This window comes from Blastomyces gilchristii (assembly GCF_000003855.2).
Source record: "Blastomyces gilchristii SLH14081 genomic scaffold supercont1.31, whole genome shotgun sequence".
NCBI lineage: Eukaryota > Fungi > Ascomycota > Eurotiomycetes > Onygenales > Ajellomycetaceae > Blastomyces > Blastomyces gilchristii.
The window spans coordinates 377,621-400,953 of NW_003101652.1; the positions used below are offsets into that span (position 1 = coordinate 377,621).

At 38.7% G+C, this 23,333-nt stretch overlaps 6 protein-coding genes across 6 annotated transcripts; 5 read left to right on the plus strand and 1 right to left on the minus strand.

The window, feature by feature from the left end:
- Positions 1–3: 3 nt before the first annotated feature.
- Positions 4–2,879, minus strand: BDBG_08927 (pre-mRNA-splicing factor cef1). The gene is made up of 3 exons (XM_002620712.2): positions 2,776–2,879; positions 2,338–2,715; positions 4–2,283 (listed from the first exon to the last, which is right to left on the minus strand). Exons 1-3 carry the CDS (start codon positions 2,799–2,801, stop codon positions 309–311), a joined length of 2,379 nt encoding a protein of 792 aa, XP_002620758.1. The 5' UTR covers positions 2,802–2,879; the 3' UTR covers positions 4–308.
- BDBG_08928 (60S ribosome subunit biogenesis protein NOP53) lies at positions 1,873–4,686 on the plus strand. The gene is made up of 3 exons (XM_002620713.2): positions 1,873–3,194; positions 3,270–4,211; positions 4,276–4,686. Exons 1-3 carry the CDS (start codon positions 3,061–3,063, stop codon positions 4,487–4,489), a joined length of 1,290 nt encoding a protein of 429 aa, XP_002620759.1. The 5' UTR covers positions 1,873–3,060; the 3' UTR covers positions 4,490–4,686.
- A 122-nt stretch (positions 4,687–4,808) lies between these two features.
- BDBG_08929 (exonuclease) lies at positions 4,809–5,841 on the plus strand (the record flags this gene model as incomplete). Its single annotated transcript, XM_002620714.2, has 2 exons — positions 4,809–5,164; positions 5,226–5,841. The coding sequence occupies 2 exons, from the start codon at positions 4,809–4,811 to the stop codon at positions 5,839–5,841; spliced, it is 972 nt and encodes a 323-aa protein (XP_002620760.1).
- A 555-nt stretch (positions 5,842–6,396) lies between these two features.
- On the plus strand, positions 6,397–7,425 carry BDBG_08930 (ribonuclease H1/H2 small subunit; the record flags this gene model as incomplete). The annotated part of the gene is made up of 4 exons (XM_002620715.1): positions 6,397–6,550; positions 6,720–6,791; positions 6,918–7,195; positions 7,315–7,425. 4 exons carry the CDS (start codon positions 6,397–6,399, stop codon positions 7,423–7,425), a joined length of 615 nt encoding a protein of 204 aa, XP_002620761.1.
- Positions 7,426–8,034: 609 nt separating this feature from the next.
- BDBG_08932 (extracellular phytase) lies at positions 8,035–12,076 on the plus strand. Its single transcript, XM_002620717.2, has 5 exons — positions 8,035–8,954; positions 9,102–9,310; positions 9,386–9,907; positions 9,990–11,042; positions 11,227–12,076. The coding sequence occupies exons 1-5, from the start codon at positions 8,842–8,844 to the stop codon at positions 11,316–11,318; spliced, it is 1,989 nt and encodes a 662-aa protein (XP_002620763.1). The 5' UTR covers positions 8,035–8,841; the 3' UTR covers positions 11,319–12,076.
- A 190-nt stretch (positions 12,077–12,266) lies between these two features.
- On the plus strand, positions 12,267–13,745 carry BDBG_08933 (mRNA decapping hydrolase). The gene is made up of 3 exons (XM_002620718.2): positions 12,267–12,480; positions 12,633–13,274; positions 13,350–13,745. Exons 1-3 carry the CDS (start codon positions 12,414–12,416, stop codon positions 13,592–13,594), a joined length of 954 nt encoding a protein of 317 aa, XP_002620764.1. The 5' UTR covers positions 12,267–12,413; the 3' UTR covers positions 13,595–13,745.
- Positions 13,746–23,333: the final 9,588 nt, after the last annotated feature.

A 23,333-nucleotide genomic window follows, 5' to 3' on the forward strand; every position in this document is an offset into this window, starting at 1 on the left:
GGTTGGAATGTCGGAATTCTGCCTGACTCAGCAACAGGATGGCATGTCAAGTAACGAAATGAAATTCCCACCAGGGCGAGATAAACAACTTCGATTCTAGTTTTCTGTAAAATCTGAATGGCTTTGTTCAAGTACTAACCATATAAAATAACCTAAAAAAAAACCCAGTAAACAAAAATGACAACCCGTCACCGCTTTGTTAGGATATGATATTAATACAAGCAAGCCCCCAACCAACCCAATAGAAAAGAGATAGATAGATTGATCAGACCTCTGACACAATTATCACATCATCGTCATGCTTCCCACTAGCCCCATCCATTCACTGCGCCGCTCTCTAGTGACTCTAGCTCTTCCTTTCGCGATCTGTACAGCTCCTGCGCCTCGCGCTCACGACGAGAGACAAACGTCACTTCATCCCGGAGAACCTCTAGTCTCCTGCTGATACCCGATTCTTCTCCAAGCTGAAGTGTTCGGAAAGCGTCTAGCTCGAATTTGGCCTTCTCGAGCGCTTCATTGGCTTCCACAATTTTCGTCCTGAGAGTTTTTGCCCGAGCTTGATACCCGCCATTGTGGAGAGAAATCTTCTTCTCTAACTTATTCCCTTGTTCTGCAGTGGCTAGAAGTGAAGTCTGCACATTGTCAAAAGCGGTCATCATGAGTTGCTCCTGCATCTCATAATCATCGTCGTCGGTGAAGAGTGAGAGGCCTGGGAGGCCGGATGATTCATGGAGGAAAGACCATGAGGTCGTGAAAGTATCCTGCCAATCCTGCTGGGAAGGAAGAGAGGCCACCTCAGCTACGATAGCCGCACGGGCTTCGGCCAGTTGTGCATCGCTAAAAGAGGCCAATTTCGGAGCATTTCCCTCAATCTTAGCACCAGGCAAGGGGAATTTCCGGGCATCGTGGGCAATAAGGGTGATCATCTCTCGCGTAATCAAGTGCTGTGCAGGGTCTGAAACATGACTTGACTTCCCCACCAATGCGTCCAGGTTGAGAACACTAGGTCGCGGCAGACCTAGTTGATATACTTGGGTCTGCCTTTTAAATTCAGCCTGAGCCGCCCTGTCAGCGGCAGCTTTATTTCTCCTATCCCGTTCAGCTGCATCCTCTTCGGAAAGCACCTCTTTGACACTTGGCTCTGCTTCTTCCGTTGGCAATTCCTCCAGCTCCCACTCCACCTCTTTTGGCGTAGGAAGATTGCCAAGTTGGCTGCGTAATTGGCGCCGTAAAAAGTCCTCACGCAATTTCACATCCCTTGGAGTGTTACCAACAAGAGTCCCCATATCAGCATCCTTGTTGATAGCAAAGTTGTCTCTGGGTGTACGTAGTGGGGTGGCTCCTACGCCCATTGGCGTTTTCATTGGAGTGGCACCTATACCATTAGCACTAGCTTGACGGAAAGGTGTGGCCATGGGATTCGGTGTAACGAGTGCATGTTTCCGCGGCGCAATTCCTTCAAAGCCAGTAGATCCACCGCCTTCATGTAATGGCGTATTTTCTCCGCCCAGCAGGGAGGATTGTGTTTCCGTCAAGGCTTTGATATTTCGGATTTCGTTTGCAATCCGATCTTCTTCAGCCGGGGCTCTGGGAGTTCGAATGGGTGTGCCCCCAACGATTGCAGAATAGTTACTGATTAAACCTCGCGTTCCATCATTCTCCTCTTCCCCTGCCATCTTGCTTGCCCGCTCTCCCGCCATGCCCATTTTCACGATCTCTTCAAGCTCGGTTTCGCTTACTTGGGGAGAGGGGAGTACGAGGGCCCGACGCTTACTGCTCTGTTCCGCTTCTCGGATTTTCTGCATCTGGCCTGCCTTTGCAGCCGCAGCGAAAGCAGCATTGCCACTTTTGTCATTTTTTCTTCTCTTCCTTTCGGGATCCTCGTCTTGATCGCCTTTCCGTTTACTGGCAAGCTGTTGCTTTCGAGGATCGAATAATGCCCTCTGCCGCTCATTCCTGGCTTCCTCTTCCAAAGTATCGTAGAAGCCGGGGGCTGGCTGTTTCTCAAAAGGAATATCCGCATTGTAATCCATCTGGCCCTTCTTTCGGCTGACGACTTTAATGTTAACCCCGGCATTTTTCAGCTCACGACGCTTTTGTAGAACCGCAAGGCGACGTGACTCTTCCAATTGGCGCTCTCGAGCTTTCCGCTTGGCTTTCTTTCCTTGTGTATTCGCGAGGCGAGCACGTGCCTCGCTAAGCATCTCCTTTTCGTCCTCATCGAGATCGATGGTATCGGGGCGTGCGGGTTTAGATTCGGGATCGGGGTCCAATTCGCCTGGCCTAAAGGAAAAAGATTAGTGGCGATTAGCGATACAGGGAGAGAGTTTATCGTACCGTAGTCTTCTGACATCATCAGCACTAGGGGCTGCAGTTTCACCTCCGGCAGGACCGCCTAGGCCCAGTTCATCGGATTCCCGGGCCTCTGCTTCATCCAACAGCTTTTGATATCGTTCTAAGCATTGGGTCGCCGTCCTTCCGACAATAGGAGCGATAGTTCGCCACTGAGTAGGCATTAACTTGGCCAGATGGAGTAGTTTTTCGTCTTCCTCTCGCGACCACTCGATCTTCCGGATAGCGGGGTCTAGCCATTCTGACCAGCGTGCTTTGCATTGTTTCGGCGTTTTCCTGGCAAGAAGGGAGGATACTCGCGCCCACTGATTCAGTCCATATTTGGACACAGCTACCTTAACGATCTCATCCTCAATATTCGTCCTGATACGGGGATTAGCGCGCGGGAACACAAGATGATGAGAAAAAAACGTAGTAGCTTACCATACTCCGCCCTTGACGACTGGCATCTTGACTGGCGACGTGAATGACCAGGCTTGAGGTTGGTTGTTGCGCTAGCCAGCTGAATGTTGTCGGGAAGCGTGCAAGAAGGATGAATGGCAAAGGAGTTTTGGCGCCTTTGACGCGCCTTTTTAGCGCCATTGCCGCTAACCAAATTGATAAACCAACCAAACCCAAAATTTCTTGTGTCGGGCGCTATCTCAAAAGAAATCTGCTATTCCCTCCAACCCTTTTTCAGGACAGCAATACGGGTTCTAGCTGACAAAAATGGCGACTGCAATCGAAGCACCTCATCAATACAAGCAACCTTCTCGAAAAGGGAAAAGGGCATGGAGAAAACATGTGGATATTACTGAAGTCGATGCGGGCCTACAGCGAGTACGAGAGGAAGAAATCGAAGGGTTGGCCTATTCACCTCATTGAATTATTATCATATCCTGAAGTATAGATTACTGATCCGTTCTACTTTAATTTAGGGGTGTTATTGCAGAAAAGCCTTCCGAGGACCTCTTCGTTCTAGACTCCAAAGGCTCAGACGAACTCCAACGAAAAGTGAAGAGTACAAAACCCTTGAAGTGTGATGAGATACTTGCCCGCCGTTCTGCAATCCCTTCAGTTGACAGCCGCAAACGGGGAAGTTCTAAAGTTACAGATGGGATACTTGAACCAAAAAGCAAGCGGTCGAGGAGCGACTGGGTCACTCACAAAGAGTGGATGCGGTTGAAGCAAGTTGCGAAAAATGCAAATATTCAGGAACAAGATGATGACAAAAGAATATCGCATGACCCTTGGGATGAGGACAACACTCCTGAACCTGCAGAGCAAACGAAATTAAATTTCCTTGAGAAGCCCAAACCAATCGTCGTACCTCCAACAACAAAACTCCCATCCCTTTCATTGGCAGCCAACGGAAAGCCTGTGCCATCGATCAAAAAGCCAGATCCCGGAATAAGTTATAACCCGACATTTGAAGACTGGGACCGTCTTCTAACCGAGGAGGGTCAAAAAGAAGTTGACGCGGAGAAGAAGCGTCTAGAAGAGGAAAAGGCAGAACAAGAGAGATTAGCGCGAATCGAAGCTGCCAAAGATGACAGCGGAGAGGCACAGTCAGACGACGAGAGTGCCTGGGAGGGCTTTGAGAGTGAATATGAGACCCCTGAGTGGCTTAAGAAAAAGAGGCCCGAGCGGAAAACCAGGGCTCAACGCAATAAGATAAAGAGGAGAAAGGAGGCTGAGAGGAAAGCGAAATGGGAGGCGAAGCTTAAAAAACGAGAAGAACAAGCTGCTCAAGTGAAAGCGATAGCTGAAGCGGTCGCAGCGAAAGAAGAAGCTGCAAAACAGCTGCAGAAAGCAGAGGATGACTCATTAGTAGAAGGGGACGATAGATTTCTACGGAAGAGACCTTTTGGGAAAAACCCGTAAGCAGACCCGATTGCATTGACCAGTGAATGGATTCTATTTAACTGACAATGTTTACCTTAGGGTTCCTGCCAAACCATTGGAGGTCGTTTTACCGGATGAACTGCAAGACTCTCTACGTTTATTGAAGCCCGAGGGCAATTTACTCGGAGACAGGTTCCGGAATCTCATCGTTCAAGGCAAACTTGAAGCGAGAAATCCAATTACGCAACCGAAGAAGGCGAAGAGGGATTATACAGAGAAATGGACTTACAAGGACTTCATAATTAAACCATAGATTAATGAGCTAATTGGCGTTTTATGGAGTTTTGACAATATGAATTCTAGAGATTTAATGCTATTATCATGGCCCTTTTTTGTACTGTGGAGGAGTAACTTGGCCTTTTAATATATTATTTAATATTTGACATCATGGCTCTCTGTTTGCTCTGTTTGCAGAAATGCGCCGGAAACTTTAAAAATGCTAGATTCACTCGCAACTTCCACCCAACAGGTCATCGCAAGCTACTAAAGCTCTCTCCCAACAGAAAAATCCCTATAATTATTGTGTTATTCAATATCGCTATGAGCGGATACATAAATTCGTCGCCATTGGAATGGAACTAAACAACCTCTCGAGTAATTGGCGAAAGCTTCAAGAAACTCTGAAGAAAGACAGTCCCCCCACCGCCCAAAAACGCAGGGCAAATACCTCCGCGACGAGCCATGAAGTGAAGAGGAAGAGAACATCATTATCGTCACCATCAATAACCGGTAACAGACGCGAGAAGGGTGAAAAGTTTTCCAAAAGGAGGAAGATGGGCTTGGTGCTGTCAACGGATGCCAACGGGGAAGAATCAGAAAAGCGTTCTATAACGACTCTTTCGCAACGGAATGGATCTACAACTTCAATAGTGCAGACACAATCAAAACCTTCTAGCGAAGCGAAGGTTAACGAAGGGATATCTCCGACGTTAGTTTCCTACCAAAACTATTAATCGCAATTTAGTTCAAAAAGCTAACTGCATCTACAGCACAGAGGTGGGGAAATATATCGCTATCGACTGTGAAATGGTGGGCGTGGGGCCGAATCCCGATCGCGACTCGGCTCTAGCCCGCGTGAGTATCGTCAACTACAATGGTGAACAAGTGTACGATTCGTTTGTCCGGCCGAAGGAAGCGGTGACGGACTGGCGAACACACATAAGCGGGGTGTCAGAAAAACACATGGCGGACGCCAGAGAATTTGAAGTAGTCCAAAAAGACGTGGCAGGAATCCTGGATGGATGCATTTTGATAGGGCATGCTGTCCGAAACGATTTAGACGCCTTGCTCCTGAGCCATCCGAAGCGTGATATCCGGGATACCAGTAAACACCCTCCGTACCGGAGGATTGCTGGTGGTAGCTCACCACGTCTAAAGATATTAGCTTCTGAGCTATTAGGTTTAGAAATACAAGGAGCTGCCCATTCGAGTGTTGAGGATGCGCAGGCAACGATGCTTCTTTTCCGACGAGACAAGGAAGCGTTTGAGAGGGAGCATGCGAAGAAATGGCCGCCTATACGTACACCCACGGACAAAGATGGTCAGAAGGCCGACAGTAGTGCGAAGAAAAGGAGGAATGGAAAAAAGAAAAGGGGGAAGAAATAGATCACTGCCTAGTTGATATGTTTATGTTTGGAGCCATTTCTGTGGAGCATGCATCTTGATGACATTTAAATACCCCACCTCGTAGATGATACTAAGGATTAAACTTCATATTAATCCTAATATATCCAATTTGTTCAATAATAATGGAACTTGAACTGGATATTTGCTCCTCTGCCTCGCGCCAGTAGAATGGAAGCTGAAAAGGGCTGCTTATGTAATGATGATAGCGGCGTTGAACGCGCCCAACGCGTCGCCGGAAACGCATTAATTTCGAATACTTAAGATATAGCATCACCACGCAAGCCGTCCACAGAAACCAGCTCCTCGATTCCCTTACAATTAACAAGATAACCCCCACTAAGATCTATCTCTTTTTTCTAAATTAAATATTTACGCCTCAATCAAGACTCATCTGTAAAACACAGCGCCAAAAACGCGCATCAGAAAGTTTCCTCCATTGCGTTTCAAGACTTGGTAGTTACCGCACCTATTCAAGCCCGGCAATCCAGGTACACGCAACACGCAAGAAGCCGAAACGAAAAAGGGTGCAAAAACATGTTCGCAATACAGCCACCTAAGAACAACACTGATTCACATCAACGTAATTCATCAATTACTCCAAACATTCTTCCGTGCCGGATTCATCATGACGGACCTGTTGAAATCTCGGCTAGATACTGGAACCCGGTAGTTGATGAGAGCAATCCTGGTATGTTTTTGGAAATCCCATTTTTATGCGAGTTTTGTCTTGTTTGTTTTTCTCTTGATTCTGCTCGTCTGTCTTTAATCTGTTTATTTTCATTATATACATCTATCACAATGGATTCTGTCTTCACTTCGGCAAATAGATGGAAGACCAGCTAACCTTTTCCTACAAGACACTGCAACCGCATACTTCCGAGGTAGAAGGCTTAGGGGACGGAGAGTTCTTATCCCAGAGGGATACGAGGGTATGTGTTTTGCATTTTCCATTTCGTCGCCATTATTTGATAGGGGACCATAGTTTGGGGGAAAAAGGCGAGACAACAAGTAATCTATCTGACTCCGTTTTAAATATTGTTTCGAACCGGTTACAGGCGTTCTTGCAAGTACAGATTCAAGTCTCCAACTAGCAGCATTGGAATCCGGAACCAAGAAGAATGACCAAGGGCGATCGCATCGAAATTTCGATCTGGAAGAAGACGAAGATGATGATCATCACGATGATAGCGATGAAGATTACTGGAAGTCGTTCGCAGTAGTCGAAAAACAAGGTTCATTTTCGGATTTCATGGTATGGGACCATGAAAAAGTACCAGCCGCTGATGACCCTTTTGTTAAGGGCGTCAGCGAGTGGATTCGGTTCGCTGAGGCGGTGCGTATCCAGCTGTGATTTATGTTCATTCACCACTCAAACAAAATCTTCATGTCGTTTTTTGTTGTTCTGGCACTGTTGAGGATGTAAGACATGATCATTTGCTAACTTCCGCACAGATGCATGCAGCACCCTCTAATCCAGCACGGCAAGATAATGGAAGGGTCTATTTGGAGCAAAAAGAGAGGGGCGAGACCCAAAAGGATTGCAGGAACTCGGCATCTTCATAAATGAGAATAATGCAGGGCCATGCCATTCCACTTCTTGATTTCTTGGTGCCTCAGAGTACTTGTTGAACAATTCTTGATGCAATTATTTATGCGATACCATAGTTATACCTAGCTCTGTACTGTACTTTGGCGCGTAGTTCTAGAACATTGGATAGAAGATTTTACCTTTGGCAACCACGTGCTGCACAACGATAAGGTTTTGGTAAGAATTACTCTGTATATACTATGCGTGAGGTAAAAAGAAAACCTCATCCAACAGCAACAACCGGTTCATGCACGAGATGGGATACGTCCAGTCCACGCATCTTATCATATCAGCCCCGCCGCCTTGGCAGCATGTTCTTCAAGGCCACACCACGCTAAAAGTCCGCTAAGACTGCTCTAGAAGCGCTACGTTAATTCGGCCAAGGCTCAAACACAAAGCTTGATCTCAACTACGAACAAGAGGGCGGCATCGACTACACGTGGGTGTGTGTGTACAGGCGGGAAAAACGCATTATTTTCAATTGACGGCGAGACAACCACGGGCGAGCAACCATAACAACAGCCAAAATTCTGCGGAAGCTCCTCGGGACGTTTTGGCATTGTTATTTCGCATACCGTTACCTATGCACATTGCACATTGCACATTGCACGTTGCACGGCAACTAAAGCGTGGAACAGCTTTCTTCTGAGTGGCCGCCAACAGCGCCCGGATTGGACCTGCCTCTGCAACAATGGAGCAGAGGTAGTCTATGGCGCGAACTGCTGAGGCCTTCTCATGCTGAAAATACATAGAGTACAGTCTGTACGCAGAGAGAGAGCAGGTTTTGCTGAGTGATGACAGTGGCTGACAAGGTCTTTATTATTCCTCCATATCGCTTCATTACTATGAGCGGGGTCCCTCCCGTTCGCGACTTGGATTATCACGTCTTATCTTTAGGGCGTTAGCAACAACCATTATTATTGAGACTCGGGGAATTAGCCAATGCACGTGTGTGGCAGAGAAGCATCGTCGGCCAGCATCCACTTTTTGCACCGCTGACATTGTTGCATTCCGTGGATTTGAATCACAAACTGCCCATTCCTCAGCTCTTTTCCGGCATGCATCGTTGACAGGTATTATCGCCGCAGAAGCACGCCCCTCACTTCTGCGCGTCAACCCACGCTCTCGGGGTCTTCTGAGATCAAGCATCACCCCGGCAACAAGCATTCCTGGTCCACTCCCTCGGTCAGCTGTAATCGGCATAAAAGGAGATACGCCACCACCTCCTTTTATTTTATTTTTTTATTTTTTTTATTTTTTTTATTTTTTTTATATATATATATTTTTATGTTTTTTTTTTCAATTCCTTTCTGTTTCTCTTTTTATGTGCTGTGCTTCTCCAGCTGTCCATTCGTTTTATGAATTGCAGTGCCTGCATTCTTCTTTAAACCATGAAGTTTTCGTGGGTCGCCGGTGTTGCGCTGTTCTCGTCTGCGGGTCTAGCGCAGACATACCAGCGCCTGGGAGGATGCCCTGAGTTGGGTTGTGTTTTCCCACCAGACCAGTATGCTCTCCTCCCTATTTTTCTTTTTTTTCTTTCTTGTTCTTCATTCATAGTTCGGAATCATTGGTTGGCAAATCGGTGTTTCTTGAGTTGGAAAGATATGTGGTGTTTTGAAAAACTAACAAATTCAACCCAAAAAACATTCAGGGCGGATTTCCTGGCTGGACAATATTTTGACATCCGTGTCGAAGTCCATTCGCCTGTCAATGGCTCTGAGGCCCGCGACGGAGAGCCGGATCCCAACTTCACTTTCACTCTCATGAAGAAGGGTCGTAACAGTAAACCAAAACCAGTTACCGAATATTTTGACGTAGAAGAACCCGAGCTTGAGAAATGGGACTTCAGTTGGTATGAAGGTAAGTTTGTTTGGCCATTCGAAAGAAATACAATTGAACACTCAATCAAGGATCTGAATACTGATCTTTGTTAAGACCTATTTGCGCGAGATGCGAAGAAACCCTCATTGGTCAAGGTCTCATCCAAGATCTATCGTCGCGTTGCGTTGTACCACCCAGGAGACTATGAGGCTACCCTCACCTACTATGATGGCAAGACAACGACAGCTAGCTGGCACGTTCGAGACTTAGCCGCAGTTCGCAAGGCGAAGAACGTGATTATGTTCATTGGTGATGGCATGACCACTAACATGATCACCGCTGCGCGTATGATTGCCCATCGTTCCGTCAACGGCAAATTCCAGACCACTATGCAGATGGACAAGTTCCCTGTTCTCGGTCATCAAATGACCCATTCCTTGGACTCGATGATTACCGATTCTGCCAACTCTGCCACTTCTCTTTACACTGGCCACAAAACGACTGTCAATGCTCTAGGTGTCTACAGGGATTCCTCTCCATCATCATTTGATGATCCCAAAATCGAGACCATTGCCGAGATCTTCCACAGGGTTTATCCCCGTGCTGGTATTGGGATTGTTACCACTGCTCACTTGTGTTAGTTTTGCCGCCCCTTAGGATTTTCTTTTCGTTTTTCTCTTTCCAGTTGAACAGAAGGAATAACATAATACTCTTCTAGCCGACGCAACGCCAGCTGCATTGCTTGCTCATACGAAGGATCGGCGTGAATCCGGGCACGTGATTGACTCATACTTCCAGGGCTCGACTAATTACACCTGGACTGAGTGGGATGGACCGGACGTTCTTTTCGGCGGTGGTGCAGAGGACTTCCTTCCCGCAAGTGCGTATCTAGGTCAAGATTACTATAAGCTCTTTGCGGAGAAGGGATACAGCGTCAGCTGGAACAACACTGCATTGGCTCAAGCCCCCAACACCGAAAGAGCGTTGGGTGTATTCTCGAAGGGTGTCATGGCTAAGTGGCTCGACCGAAATATCTACACAGACAACCTCAAGAGTCAGAAGAACCACCCAGATGGCTCGGAGAAGGACGCAGATGACCAACCCGGCCTCAAAGAAATGACCCTCAAGGCCATTGACATCCTAACCACTCGCAAGTGCAACGATGGTTGGTTCCTCATGTCTGAAGCCGCCAGCATTGACAAGCAAATGCATTCTCTTGACTACGATCGCGCTCTTGGAGAGCTGCTCGAGCTCGATGACACTGTTCGTGCCACGGTCGAGAAACTCCACCGTATGAAGAAGCTCCATCAGACTCTTATCCTCGTAACAGCTGACCACGGCCACGGCTTCGACGTCATGGGCACTGTTGACACGGAATACCTCAACGCCCAAGATACAGACCGAGCCAAGCGCGATGCTGTCGGCATCTATGAGGCATCAGGCCTGTCACAGTACACTGTGCAGACCGAGGGATCATTCCACTATAACGGGGGTGCCCATTTCCCTGCCCAATGGGATCCCCGTTACTCACTGTTCGCTGGAGTCAGCGCAAACCCGGATAGAAGAGAAAACTACCAAGTCCACAAGGATGGGCCACGAAGGCCTGCGGTGACATTGGAAGACGGATCCAAAGATTATTATGTTAACTACAAGGATGGAGTTTCTGGATTTGTGATTAACGGAACTCTGTCAGTTGCAGAGCCTCAGGGCGTGCACTCTTTGACCGATGTGCCCGTTTTCGCCATGGGCCCGTGCCAGAAAGAGTTTGGAGGTATGATACTCACTTCCTCTTTTTTTTTTTTTTTTTTTTTTTTTTTTTTTTTTTTTCCCTTAGCTATATCACCTATGCCATTCAATCCCTAGATCCCTAGAGAGGGGGAAGGTGTTATACCAGACCGCGTTAAAAGCACGCTTAAAATAATTTTTACTAACATACCAACCCACTGCAAATCTAGGTGTCTACAACAACATCGACATTTTCTTCAAGATCGCCAAGTGTCTTGGCCTCAGCCGATCAAAGGCAGATAAGTGGAAGAAGATACATTAGGCGGATTTTTTTCTTTTCTTTTAGAGTAGTGAATGCGGAAGCATCAGCGGGTATTTGAAAATATACTGAGAGCACAATTTCAAATGTTTCTGCTATTCGAGATCCGTCACTCATCTGCGTAAATTTACTGCTCATCGCCATTATTGGACAGACAGCCCCCCTCCATTTTAGTTTTCCGTCATTGCTGTTTCTTTTTATACCTCATACCTTAACTTTATTCTTGATGTATATACATTCTTCTTTCGCTTCTTCGGATCCTACCTTTTATCCCCATTCATATCCGTAAAATAGTATCTCTTCTGATGAAAAACGGTTGTTAATGCCGTTTTGTTTTATTTATTTATTTATTTGTTTGCGGAACGACTTACGCTGGTAGGTAAGTTAGGTTACAGATCCCCTAACGGCAGGAGGGAAAATGAAAAAAAATAGATTGGAGGTGAGGAGAGTTTCAATGACCAACACGCCAACTTCTCCAAGACGAGGGCCATAAATAGACAAGTTGCTGTAGCCACGCCCACAATGAGCTACCCTACCTGGGTAGTAGTGAAAAGAGCGTTTTGGCGAATTAGGAAATTTACAGCGCTGGGCAACCTCCCAAACCTCGGATTTTACTATTGAGGATGCTTGCCTGGCAGCCTGAGTTTAATTTCGCGAATGTTTGGCTGTCTGTTGCCTCGGGAATGACATGTAGAAGATACAATCGGAGGTATTGTCGAGTTCTGCTAATTAGTATGGATATACGCTGTAGAGAAGCTTTCTACCTAGGGTCAATTCAGAAAGCTTGTAGGCTGCCTTGCCTTGAGATGCTCTCAAGGTTTAAGAGCTAGTACAGACGCCTAACTGTAGTAGCTGCCAACTTGCTATAATCTGTAGAAGAATTAACATTGATGGTGTTCGTATAGAATGTGAGACACGTGACTGCAGTAGTTAACTGCCTAGCCGAAGCAGCTACAACAATCAGATGGGATGGCAGACATAGGTAAGTTACCACATCAAGATTTATTTGCATAATCACAGATTAACCAAGGCGGGAAGCTCCGAGCTTGGTGAAACAGAAACTATTCATTGCAGTGGGAATTCGGGTTATTTAACTCGATGGCTGAATATAAACAGGCGGAGAGCTTGATCCCGCAATTCAAAATAGAGAGATTGCTCAACCAAGGTTGGCATTCCTTCCATTCCATTTACTTAGTCACTTTCCTACGGCATATCAAACGCCCATTCATAATGACATGAACCCTGTTGCCATTCGCTGCATTGTCTCTTTTCAGCCTGTGGTTTCCTCTCGACTAATCCATCCTTCCACTGCCATAGATCAAAATGACCGCCGCATATCCATCCTCGGATCCATCAATGATGCACCTGGCATACTAATCATCGAAAGAGCGGCTTTCGTTTCAGATTCGGAGTCCATTAAAGCGTTTCATGCTGCGTTAACTAATGTGGCTATCCTTGGGGCCAACGATATATACCGCTGGTACCTTGCATCAACTGGACAAAATCATGTTTCCCCACCAGACTTAAAACTAAATCTGATTTGGCCCTGCACGGAGCAGCACATCTTGAAATACTCGGCGCAAAATGTGCGCATGGTTACGGAGACGCCAGAGATATATGCGAACCACGTTCGCGCTTATATGCAGGGCAAAAGAGAGGACGGCAGGTTGAACTGGGTGTATAATATAATCGAAGGGCGGAAGGAGCAGGAGGATGTGATAATTCGAGTGTCTGACCCAGTTGAAGGGTTCTTGCTGTTGCCCGATCTTAACTGGGACCGCAAGACAATAGGAACTCTCCGTCTTCTTTGTCTAGTGGAGCGACGTGATATATGGAGCCTGAGAGACCTAAAGAAACAGCATATCCCATGGTTGAAACATATGAGAGAGAAGGTGCTAGACGGGGTCGTGAAGGTTTATCCCCAACTTGAGCGAGACCAGCTGAAGCTCTATCTCCATTGTACGTATTATACATTAGGATGCCATAAGGCGCCAGGAGTTGTTTTCTGTGTTCGCGCACTAATTTACCATCTAGACCAACCAACTTACTACCACCTTCATATTCATGTTGTCAATGTAATGTTAGAAGGTGGCTCTACACAATCTACGGGGAAGGCCTTTGGTTTGGAGAATATAATCTCGCAGCTAGAAACTATGGGCGGTGGACCGAATGCTGGAATGGCTGATGTTTCGCTCTCGTACTTCATAGGTGAGGAAAGTGACCTGTGGAAAACGGTGTTTGAACTCTTAAAACGAGGTGAGCAGCCCAAAATAGGTTGAGCTGAGGAATGATAAAGAAAACTGTTCTAGATAGATCTTGTTTACTTTATTTATTATTTCAATTGTTATAGATGAATACTCTATATGATAGAGCTATATAACTAGTAAAAGAAGAATTCCAAAGCAAGACTGATTAATCTGTCACTCTCACTTATTATAGTAACTATATGTAATACTATATATAAATTTCCCTTTTAAAATTGTATAAATACAAAGATAATTGAAAAAACTAATTGTGGCGGGCTGCGCCCGATCAATCACATTCCATAGATTCCCATTCTCCCCGAAAACCCACAGAATTCCTATTCTTCTGCCCTGAAGTTCCACCGCGTACATGTATAAATATCCACTTCAATTGCTGATTCTCACACTTTCTCTTTCTTTTTCTTTTCTAACATTTCTCACTTTGTTATATAAGACCTATAAATATTATACTGATCTATTCAGTGTAGGCCTCTTACACTTGAAAAATGTTCATTATCTTCTCATTAGAAATGATTACCTACTGAGATATCTGAACACATAACAATGTGTAAGAAATAGAGAAAATAATCAATCAGTTAAGTAAACACTGAGTCTTAATCAGTTAAGTGAACACTGAGTCTCTAAATAGAAGCTTGCTTATCAGTCACTCTGACTCTGTAATAAAATCTTATAAAAGAATGTCAGTGAAAGATCTGAGAGTTCTGATACTCTAGATGTATAAGATATTTATATAATTACACTTCTTCTGATTTCACTGTTATTAAACTGACTGTGTAACCGTGTCTGAAACCAGGATCAGAATTTTTGATAGCTCTATTACTAATTTAACTGATCTCCAAAAGCAAAATCATGAAGAAGATACACCACGAACTCGCTCGATTTTTCGAATAAGAACCCGCCGATAGATCCATTGAAAAGCCCTCGATCATACAAGCATTTTGACCCCATCGCCGACCGCATACCCTGTGTGGTGGTGGAGTTATCCAGCCAAACATGAACCAGACATTGTTCAAAACTCCTGAGTGGGATTATCCCCTATTCACCCCTATCACACCACAACCCCGGGCCAAATTGCCATACAAATTGTAAGGCAAAGAGACCTAGTCATATATGTCAATCTTCTTGATTTTAGAAGATTCTCAATCTGTAATTATAAAGATATCTGAGAAGTAACTTTCACAAAAACCCTGTCTATCTTTGATGTTTCAAAACATTAATACTAAGTCTCACTCATGTATCATTCTTCTCAATCTAGCTCATGTTCAGTAGAAAAATATAAAAAGATATCTCAGTAATAGTATTAAATATATAATTAACAGACATATCTGAAGTGTATTCTCTGTGAAAAATTCTCTCTATCTTTATATTAAGTCTTACTCTTATATTACATCTTCTGATCTGACTTATCTCTGATAGAAAAGTACAAAAAGATATCTCAGTAACTGTATTTAATATATAATCAACAGCATGTCAATAACTATAAATTCAGTATACTTCAAGATCTGACTGAGTCTTTGATATCTGCATAGTGAGATATATTAAATCTAGTTTTAATATCTTAATATTCAATAGATTCTGTAAGAGATTGAGAATAGCAACACTAGATTTCTATTAAATTTAAGAATTAACTCTATATTAATATAATCATTGACAAAGTCTTCTATTTTAAGATATAAATAATCAGTTCCTCTACATCTCACTGATAATATTTATATTATTATATAGAAACAGACTTATATTCTCTATAATATTAAGACTCTGAAGAGAAAAAGTCTTGATAGAAGATATATAGTAGTGTATATTTTAGCAGTTTCTATCTCATTCTTCTGCAGCAGTTAATACAAAAAAAAAGATCTTAGAAATAGTTTTTTACTTCTCTTGAAAAAGTAAGATGTTTTTCTCTGAGTTTTATACAATAGTCTTATAAAGAATTAAAAAGAGAGTTATTTTCTATTATAATTTCATATTCTTTTAAGTAAGAATTACTTTTTCAGTAACTAAAGAGCTTTCATTAATTCTTAATTCTTTTTTATACTCTTTATTAACTGATTTGAGTTGCACACTTGTTGTGTGAGAAGAATTAAATAATTTAGAATAAAATTAAATAGTTTTAATCAATTTCTCTGTAAAAAATTGATTTATTTTTTATCAGTTTTTCTCTCAAAAACTGTTATATTATCTGATTTATTATCAATTGATATCATACTTTTTCTCACTGTATCTCAAGAAAGAGATTGTAAAGATTTTATTAATTTATCTTAAAAATCAATTTTAGTTTATTAGATTCTCTTCAAAAATCTAATCTAGTTACTGTAAGAAATCCCGCTTCTTGCGGATTCTTTACCTCTATTTCTATCTCTCATGTAATCAATAGAGTTAGCAGCTCTTGACTACATACAATTATATAGACTGAAGTTCATGAATACTATTTATAACTCAGCTTAAATGCTATTATATATTTAACTTCTATATTTTATCTTTCTACTGTGAATACTTCTAGTAGTTAATAGTATATATTATATCAAGTTATAAATATCTGAATAATCATCTGTAAGTACTTATTCTTACATTTCAAGCTCAGTCAGTCAGTAATCACTTATTATAACTGAAAGAACTAGAAACTTACATACTTCAATCTCTGCAAACCTTACTACAGATACTCAGAAGCAGTTACTCAAATTATGAATAATTTCTGTAAATGAAGTCTCAGAGAACTTATTAATTACTTATAAAATATTATTCTCTACATCTGTGATAGAGAAACTCTCTGAACTTATAAATAAATCAATCTTAGTGAAGAATATTCTTAAGCATCTCTTATAAGATTAAGCTATTTTTCTATAAGAAATACTTACTATCTATAAACACTTTTAAACTGAGTCTCTAGATATAATCTTCAGAGATACTTATAAACTGAAAAGAAACTTTCTTAAGTTATAATTACTTAAAACTAACTATCAAATCACAATCTATAAAAGCTTTTATAAGTTTGTATTTAAAATTAACTTACAAGCTCAGCTGTGTAATATAAAAGATAAAGAAGCTATTATCTATATAATGACAGATCTCTACTATACTGAAGTTAAGAACTGACTAAATTATCTAGAGAATAATTACAAGAGATTCTGCTAATCTATTCTCAAGATCTATTTAGAGAATAAGTTAAAAGACTCTGTAAGTTAGACAGAGAACATCTGAGCTGTGATTATCAATATTAGAAAAAGAGATGAGAAATCTGATAAAGACTATTCACAGTACTTTATAAAATTATGATATAAATTGAAATCTGTGAAAACAGAGCTCTGAAATAAGACCTGAATAATAATATTTATAAAGAGACTGAATAAAGATATACAGAATAAACTTATTAAATAAGACTCTAAGTTTTTAATTCTGAAGAAACTGATGACTCTTATTCATCACTTATAAATCACTGTGAGAGTTACAGACTTATAGAGAGTGAATTACTGATCAGCTCTGTAAGAATCAGAATAATAGAGAACAGATTTATTAGAAAAAGATAATAAGATATAGAGAGATTCATATCTAACTACTAAGCAGAGAGAGAGAGCTTTATAAGCTTCTATAAATAGAGTATATAACAGAGAGATTAAGAAAAAGAGTCTCTACTTTATCTATTTTAAATTAGAACATCTTTATATAAACTGTTTAGATAAATTAAAATAGATATTTAAAGACTTATAAACAGAGTCAGTAACAGTCTTCTTAAGAGTCTTGAAACTGACATCTGAATCTGTTACTCTCTTAATGAAAATACATGCTTATAAAGAGAGACTGTGCTATAATACTGCTACTCTGTAAGTATGAGAAGTATTAATAAACTCAGAATCTCAGATCACTGTAGTATCTCTAAAACTCACAGAGTGAATAAGCTGAATAATAAAAACTGAGAATCTACTCTTATAATAAGCAGAGTATAAGAACTCAGATCTGAGAATTAAGAGACTTATAAGAGTTATCTTTGAATTACAAGATCTCACTGAAATCTGGAGAAAATTTATAAAAACTGTGATTATTATAGATATCACAGATAACATGTACTTGAGACTTATATAACTTCAATAATACAATTCACACATAGCTGTTCATAAGTCAGATTTATACTTTCAATCAGTATTAATAGATTTACTTATGAAGATAGAATCAGTTAATACTATAGAGTTAATTAGAGAAGACAAGCTCATTTCTATAATAACTTTATAAATGTCTGAGAACTTCACAGTTATGAAAACTGAGCTTTAGATATCAGAGAAATATCAAGATCTCACAGAGATATTCAGCTCAGTAAAGATAGCTAAGCTTTCTTCTCAGTATAAGAAGAATCTGATAATAGATTTAATAAAAGAATAGAAACTCTTCTAAGAATCAATCTATAAGCTCTCTTATTATAAGACAGAGATTATACAGATCTATATAAAGAAGAATCTGAAGAATGACTTTATTTAATCTTCACAGATCTTCACAGAAGTCTCTGTGATATTTATAAAGAAGAAGAATAAAAATCTCAGATTATATATAAACTACTGTAATCTGAACTTCAAGATAATAAAGAGTTACTATTTTCTATCTTTAATTAAGAATATGATTAACTGTTTTATAAGAGCTGTTATATTTACACAACTGAATGTAATTAATATATATATATAATTATAAATACAGTCTGAGAATGAATGAAAGACTGTCTTTAGAACTGTGCTGAGATTATTTGAATATCTAGTGATGTTTTTTAGTTTGACTAATATCTTCACAGTATTTCAGTCTTTTATTAATAAAATACTTTATATATATCTGAATATCTTTGTGATAATATATCTGAATAATGTGATGATATACTCTGTAAAGAAGAAAGAACACACTGAGTATATATAAAGTATATTAAAGATCTTAGATGAGACAGAACTGTATATTAAGCTTATAAAGTATAACTTCAGTATCTATTGAATTAATTTCTTAGAATATATAATTACTGCAGATGATATTCAGATAAAATCTTCATAAATTGAGACTATTCTATTATGATCAGAGTTAACTAGTATTTATAAGATTCAGATCTTTCTGAGTTTTGTGAATTTTTATAGATAATTTATCTTTATATTTATAAGAATCTTCTTGACTCTTACAGACATGCTGAAGAGTGAAAATAAGAAGAAGTCATTCTATAAATAAAGAATGAAAAGATTGTTAAGAAGAGAGAGCTGTGAGAACTTTCTTATCTCAGAAGCTCACAGAGTCTTTATAAGATTGAAACAGATATTTACAGACACAGTGATACTGTTTCACTTTAATCTCTTACTCTTAATCAGATTAGAGATAGATGTCTTCTTCTTTACAATTTCAGAAATAGTCTTATAACTACAGTTAAATGAGAACTGAGTTTCAGTGATCTTTTTCTTATAAAAAATGTAATCTGTGAAGATTAACTATAACATTTATAATCAAGAGTTTCTTATAATAGTGAAATTCTTTCATCACTGATATCACTACTTTGAGAGTCTTATAATAGTGATTACTGTTAGAACTGATTATAATAGCTTATAACAGTTTATTTTAATCAAGAAACTCTCATAGTAGTAGATTCACTGAGCTTAGAGACTGAGTAAGTTCTGATTCAAGATAGAGTATATTAAGAGAACTAAGAACTCTGTGAATAAACTCTCTCACAGATTAGACTATATTAAGAAGATCAGAATAACAGATATAGAGAGACTAGAGAAGATAGAAAAACTTTACAGAATACTCAGACTGAGTGTTACAAAGAGATTAACTGAAGAGTCTCTTAATTCTCTACAAAAGAAGAGAGAAGAGAGAGAGAAGAAGTCTGTATAATTACTCTCTATAACACTGAGAGTTAACACTCTGAGAATCTTTATAAGAATTCTTGAAGAGAGTATCTATAATCTGAAGAGTTTACAGACTTTGAGAAGTACTGTGAAAGATCTGATGTAAGAGAAAACATAGTATAAGTCTTTATAAAATCTTCTATTCAGATTATCTGAACTGTAACTAAAGAATAAATATACTCAGTATATTCAGAAACTGCTCATAACAGAGATCAATTATACAGAAATAAAGAATTAAAGAGATTTAAATAGTCTTTTATAAAGAGAGAGCTGAATTTATATATCTGTAAATAAGTTTCTATGTATAAAACTTATTAAAAGATATCATAACTCTTCTCTAGCAGATCATTTTACAGATACTAGAACTTATAAGTTACTTATAAGAAAATACTTCTAACTGAAGATATAAGAACTTATAAAAAAGATAGTGAATTCTTATACTATTTATCAAAGTTATAGATCGTATAGTTCAGATTATATAAAGAACTTACTTCACTACTCATTTTATAGAAGTCTTGAGAATAGCTAGAAATGAACACTCTTAGGAGTCTCTCGGAAAGTAGGAATGTATATAATACCGGCTGGTGACGGTGTAGTGATGATGGTAGATTACGGTATTAGGATAAGATACTTTGTACTTATGGAGTGAGAGCTTACGGCAAAGAATTTTGACTTATATCTTTATTCATAATATGATCTGATTATATGAATTATCTGTGAATATTATCTCAGATAGAGAATTAATCTTTATAAAAGAGTTCTAATCTAATCTGATAATTATACTGAAAATCTTATAAGATCTAAGAACAGCTTTTTATCAATAAATAGATAATCAGATAGAGTATCTAATAAGTATATTGAAACAGTATCTGCAGTACTTTATCAATTATAATTAGAATAACTGAATGCATTGATTATCACTTATGAAGTTTATATATAATAACTTAAAGTATGTCAGCACAGATAAAACTCTCTTTGAGATACTTACTAAGACTTATTCATGAATAATCTTGATAAATTCATGAGAGTATACTATAGAGTGTGATAATATCTGTGAACAGACTGAGAGAATTCAGAATATTCAGAAGAAAGCTTATAAATTCTTAAGAAAGACTCAAGAGTATTAGAAGAGATACTATGACTTTAAGTATATTATAAAAAGTTTTAAGAAAGATGATAGAGTCTGACTAAGTTTAGAAAACATCATTATATAGAGATTTAGTAAGAAGCTGAATCTCTTATAGATAGAGTTTTATAAGATTATAAAGAAAGTTAGTTTATAGTTCTATAAATTGAAACTATTATCTGAGTTATAAATATATAATATTTTTTATATCTCTTTACTCTGTGAATATAAGAAATTCTTAGAAGAGAACTCTGTAACTTATCACTCTATTTATAAAGTACTAGAAAGTGAAAGAGAATATTAAATCAAAGAGATTATTAACTCAGAGAAGTAAGATTATAAGCTCTGATTCAAGATTCAGTGATAAGAATATTCTGATAAGATAAATAAGTTCACTTAAGAATTATCTGAGCAGATAAGATATCTGAAGAAGCTGAGACATGACTTTCATATCATGAATTCTGATAAGTCAGAATGATACAGTCTTCACTAAGAATCTAATTATAATAAAGATATTAATACTGTCATTTATAAACTCTAATCTATAAGATGATGAATTTCTACTGAGATGAACAGTCTGCAGTGTATAAAAAGAGAAGAAGAAATCATATTCTTATTAAAAAGTTAAAAAACAAAGAAAATAAATAGAGCTGTGAACATAATTTAGAGATTAATAAAGAAAAAATAAAGAAAATTCACACTTATATTCTTAATATCTGTAATACTCAATCTCTCTGTAACTATCAATTCCTCTCTTCAAAGAAGCAGAGAGTATTATATTCACAGTACAGATAATTATTGTATTTAATACAAAGATTATCAGAAATATATAGACTTCAGAGAAGTCAGATATCAGAGTGTATACAGTTACAGCAGAGTCTTAAGAGCTGATAATCTATATATATGATCAGATATTTCTTATAAAGCTATATTCACTTTCTCAATTATACTGAAGTATTCAGCTCAGAAATAATTAAGATACAGAGAGAGAGCTTATCTACTCAGATTAACTTCTGTTATGAATTTATAGTATTTACATTATCTTAATTACCTGGATTTTACAGGTACTCAGAGACTCATCTCTTATTAATAATGAAATTGCAGAAATGTGCTGCAGTGTGAGAACTGTTGATAGAGAATCTAGACATATTTGTATATATCTGATCAGAGATTGTACAGACAGAGAGAGAGTGATTATAGATCTGCAGAGCTGCAGAGAACACTGACAGCACTGAGAGCTTCACAGAAACTATCAGCTAGAATCTGTAAGAAATCACTTACAGAGAGACTTACAGCAAAGAGTGAGACTATACTACTTGAAGTCAGAGACTGATCTGAGAGAGATACAGAGTTAGTCACTGATCTGAAGATCAGATACAGTGACAGAGCTGAAAAGAATAAAGATACTGTTGTGAACAGAGATATTTCTATCTCATCAGTTAGTAAAAAGTGATTGAAGAAGTTATAGAAATATCTATAAAAAGCTCAGCAGCAGTCAGATATTGTTCATAAGAATATTAAAATTGAAAAATATTTTATTCTTGAGAAGTTCTTGAATTAATATACAGATATTATCAGAAATACTCTCTCTCTATTATCTGAGTGAAAACACTTCACAGATGAATAAAAATACTCACAGTTTATAAGAATGAAAGCTATTATAAAAAAAGAGAAAAGAAGATGAGAGTTCACAGATAGATCTGAGATATTTATACTACTTTAGAGAGATTTATTTACACTATAAGTAATCTCACAGAACAGTCAGATCACTTAAGTAAATAAAGAGTGATTATAAATTACAGATCTGAATCTTTCTATATAACTATAAAGAGTGATTGCAGACTGTAAACATCTTGATTCTATAATTTTATAGAGTTAATGAAAGAATGAAAAATTTCTTACAATTCTACAGTATCAAAGAATGATGATTTATAAGAATAAGTGAAAGATTGACTTATAAACACTTCTCTTTAATAAGAGTGATCTCACAGAGAGTAATTCATCTGTAAGATGAATCTGTATAATGATTACATAAGAATCTTATAAAAATGATTGAGAGTCAATCAGAATTCTTCTGTATGAAAGATGTGAGATGAATCTGTGTAATAGTTAGAGAAGAATCTATAAATTACAAAGAATCTTACAGAATAAGAAACTAAGTAACAGACTCTTTTCTCTTTATAGTAATAAGAGATTTTTCCTCACTAAGATTTTTTTATAGATGTGAAGAATTTTTAGTGAGTATCACTGCAGTGCTGAGCTGATTCTACAAAGTCACTCAGTGAAAGACTTCACAGACAAAGTCTTAGAGAGAGAAGAATATATAAGAAATCTCACTTCTCATGAATTCTTTATCTCTATTTCTATCTCTTATGTAATTAATGAAGTTAGCAGCTCTTGACTACACACAATTATATAGACTGAAGTTCACAAATACTATTCACAACTCAGCTTGAATACTATTATACATTTAATCTTTACATTTTATCTTTCTATCATGAATACTTCTAGTAGTTAACAGTACATATCATGCCAAGCTGCAAACACCTGAATAATCACCTGCGAGCACTTATTCTTACAGTTACTGAACTAGTGTGAAAAAAATCAGGTGTTTTATACATAAAAGTCTTTTATTCTTCTTTTGAAACAGTCTGATCAACTTTTCAATTGAAAACAGACTTAGAAATCTCTTAATTAAAACAGTCTAATCAACTGTTTAAAAGAGTTTAATAAATATCTCAATTGAAACAGTCTGATCAACTTTTCA

Excerpts from the sequence above, each read along its gene's own strand:
- BDBG_08932 (XM_002620717.2), top strand. The coding sequence starts at position 8,842 with ATGAAGTTTTCGTGGGTCGCCGGTGTTGCGCTGTTCTCGTCTGCGGGT. Across the intron at positions 9,908-9,989 it reads TGTTACCACTGCTCACTTGT|CCGACGCAACGCCAGCTGCA; the intron begins GTTAGTTTTGCC and ends ATACTCTTCTAG. Across the intron at positions 11,043-11,226 it reads GTGCCAGAAAGAGTTTGGAG|GTGTCTACAACAACATCGAC; the intron begins GTATGATACTCA and ends CTGCAAATCTAG.
- BDBG_08927 (XM_002620712.2), bottom strand. The coding sequence starts at position 2,801 with ATGCCAGTCGTCAAGGGCGGAGTATG. Across the intron at positions 2,716-2,775 it reads GTCGTCAAGGGCGGAGTATG|GACGAATATTGAGGATGAGA; the intron begins GTAAGCTACTAC and ends TCCCCGTATCAG. Across the intron at positions 2,284-2,337 it reads GATGATGTCAGAAGACTACG|GCCAGGCGAATTGGACCCCG; the intron begins GTACGATAAACT and ends TTTTTCCTTTAG.
- BDBG_08928 (XM_002620713.2), top strand. The coding sequence starts at position 3,061 with ATGGCGACTGCAATCGAAGCACCTCATCAATACAAGCAACCTTCTCGA. Across the intron at positions 3,195-3,269 it reads CGAGAGGAAGAAATCGAAGG|GGGTGTTATTGCAGAAAAGC; the intron begins GTTGGCCTATTC and ends ACTTTAATTTAG. Across the intron at positions 4,212-4,275 it reads AGACCTTTTGGGAAAAACCC|GGTTCCTGCCAAACCATTGG; the intron begins GTAAGCAGACCC and ends TGTTTACCTTAG.
- BDBG_08933 (XM_002620718.2), top strand. The coding sequence starts at position 12,414 with ATGGCTGAATATAAACAGGCGGAGAGCTTGATCCCGCAATTCAAAATA. Across the intron at positions 12,481-12,632 it reads AGAGAGATTGCTCAACCAAG|ATCAAAATGACCGCCGCATA; the intron begins GTTGGCATTCCT and ends CCACTGCCATAG. Across the intron at positions 13,275-13,349 it reads GCTGAAGCTCTATCTCCATT|ACCAACCAACTTACTACCAC; the intron begins GTACGTATTATA and ends TTTACCATCTAG.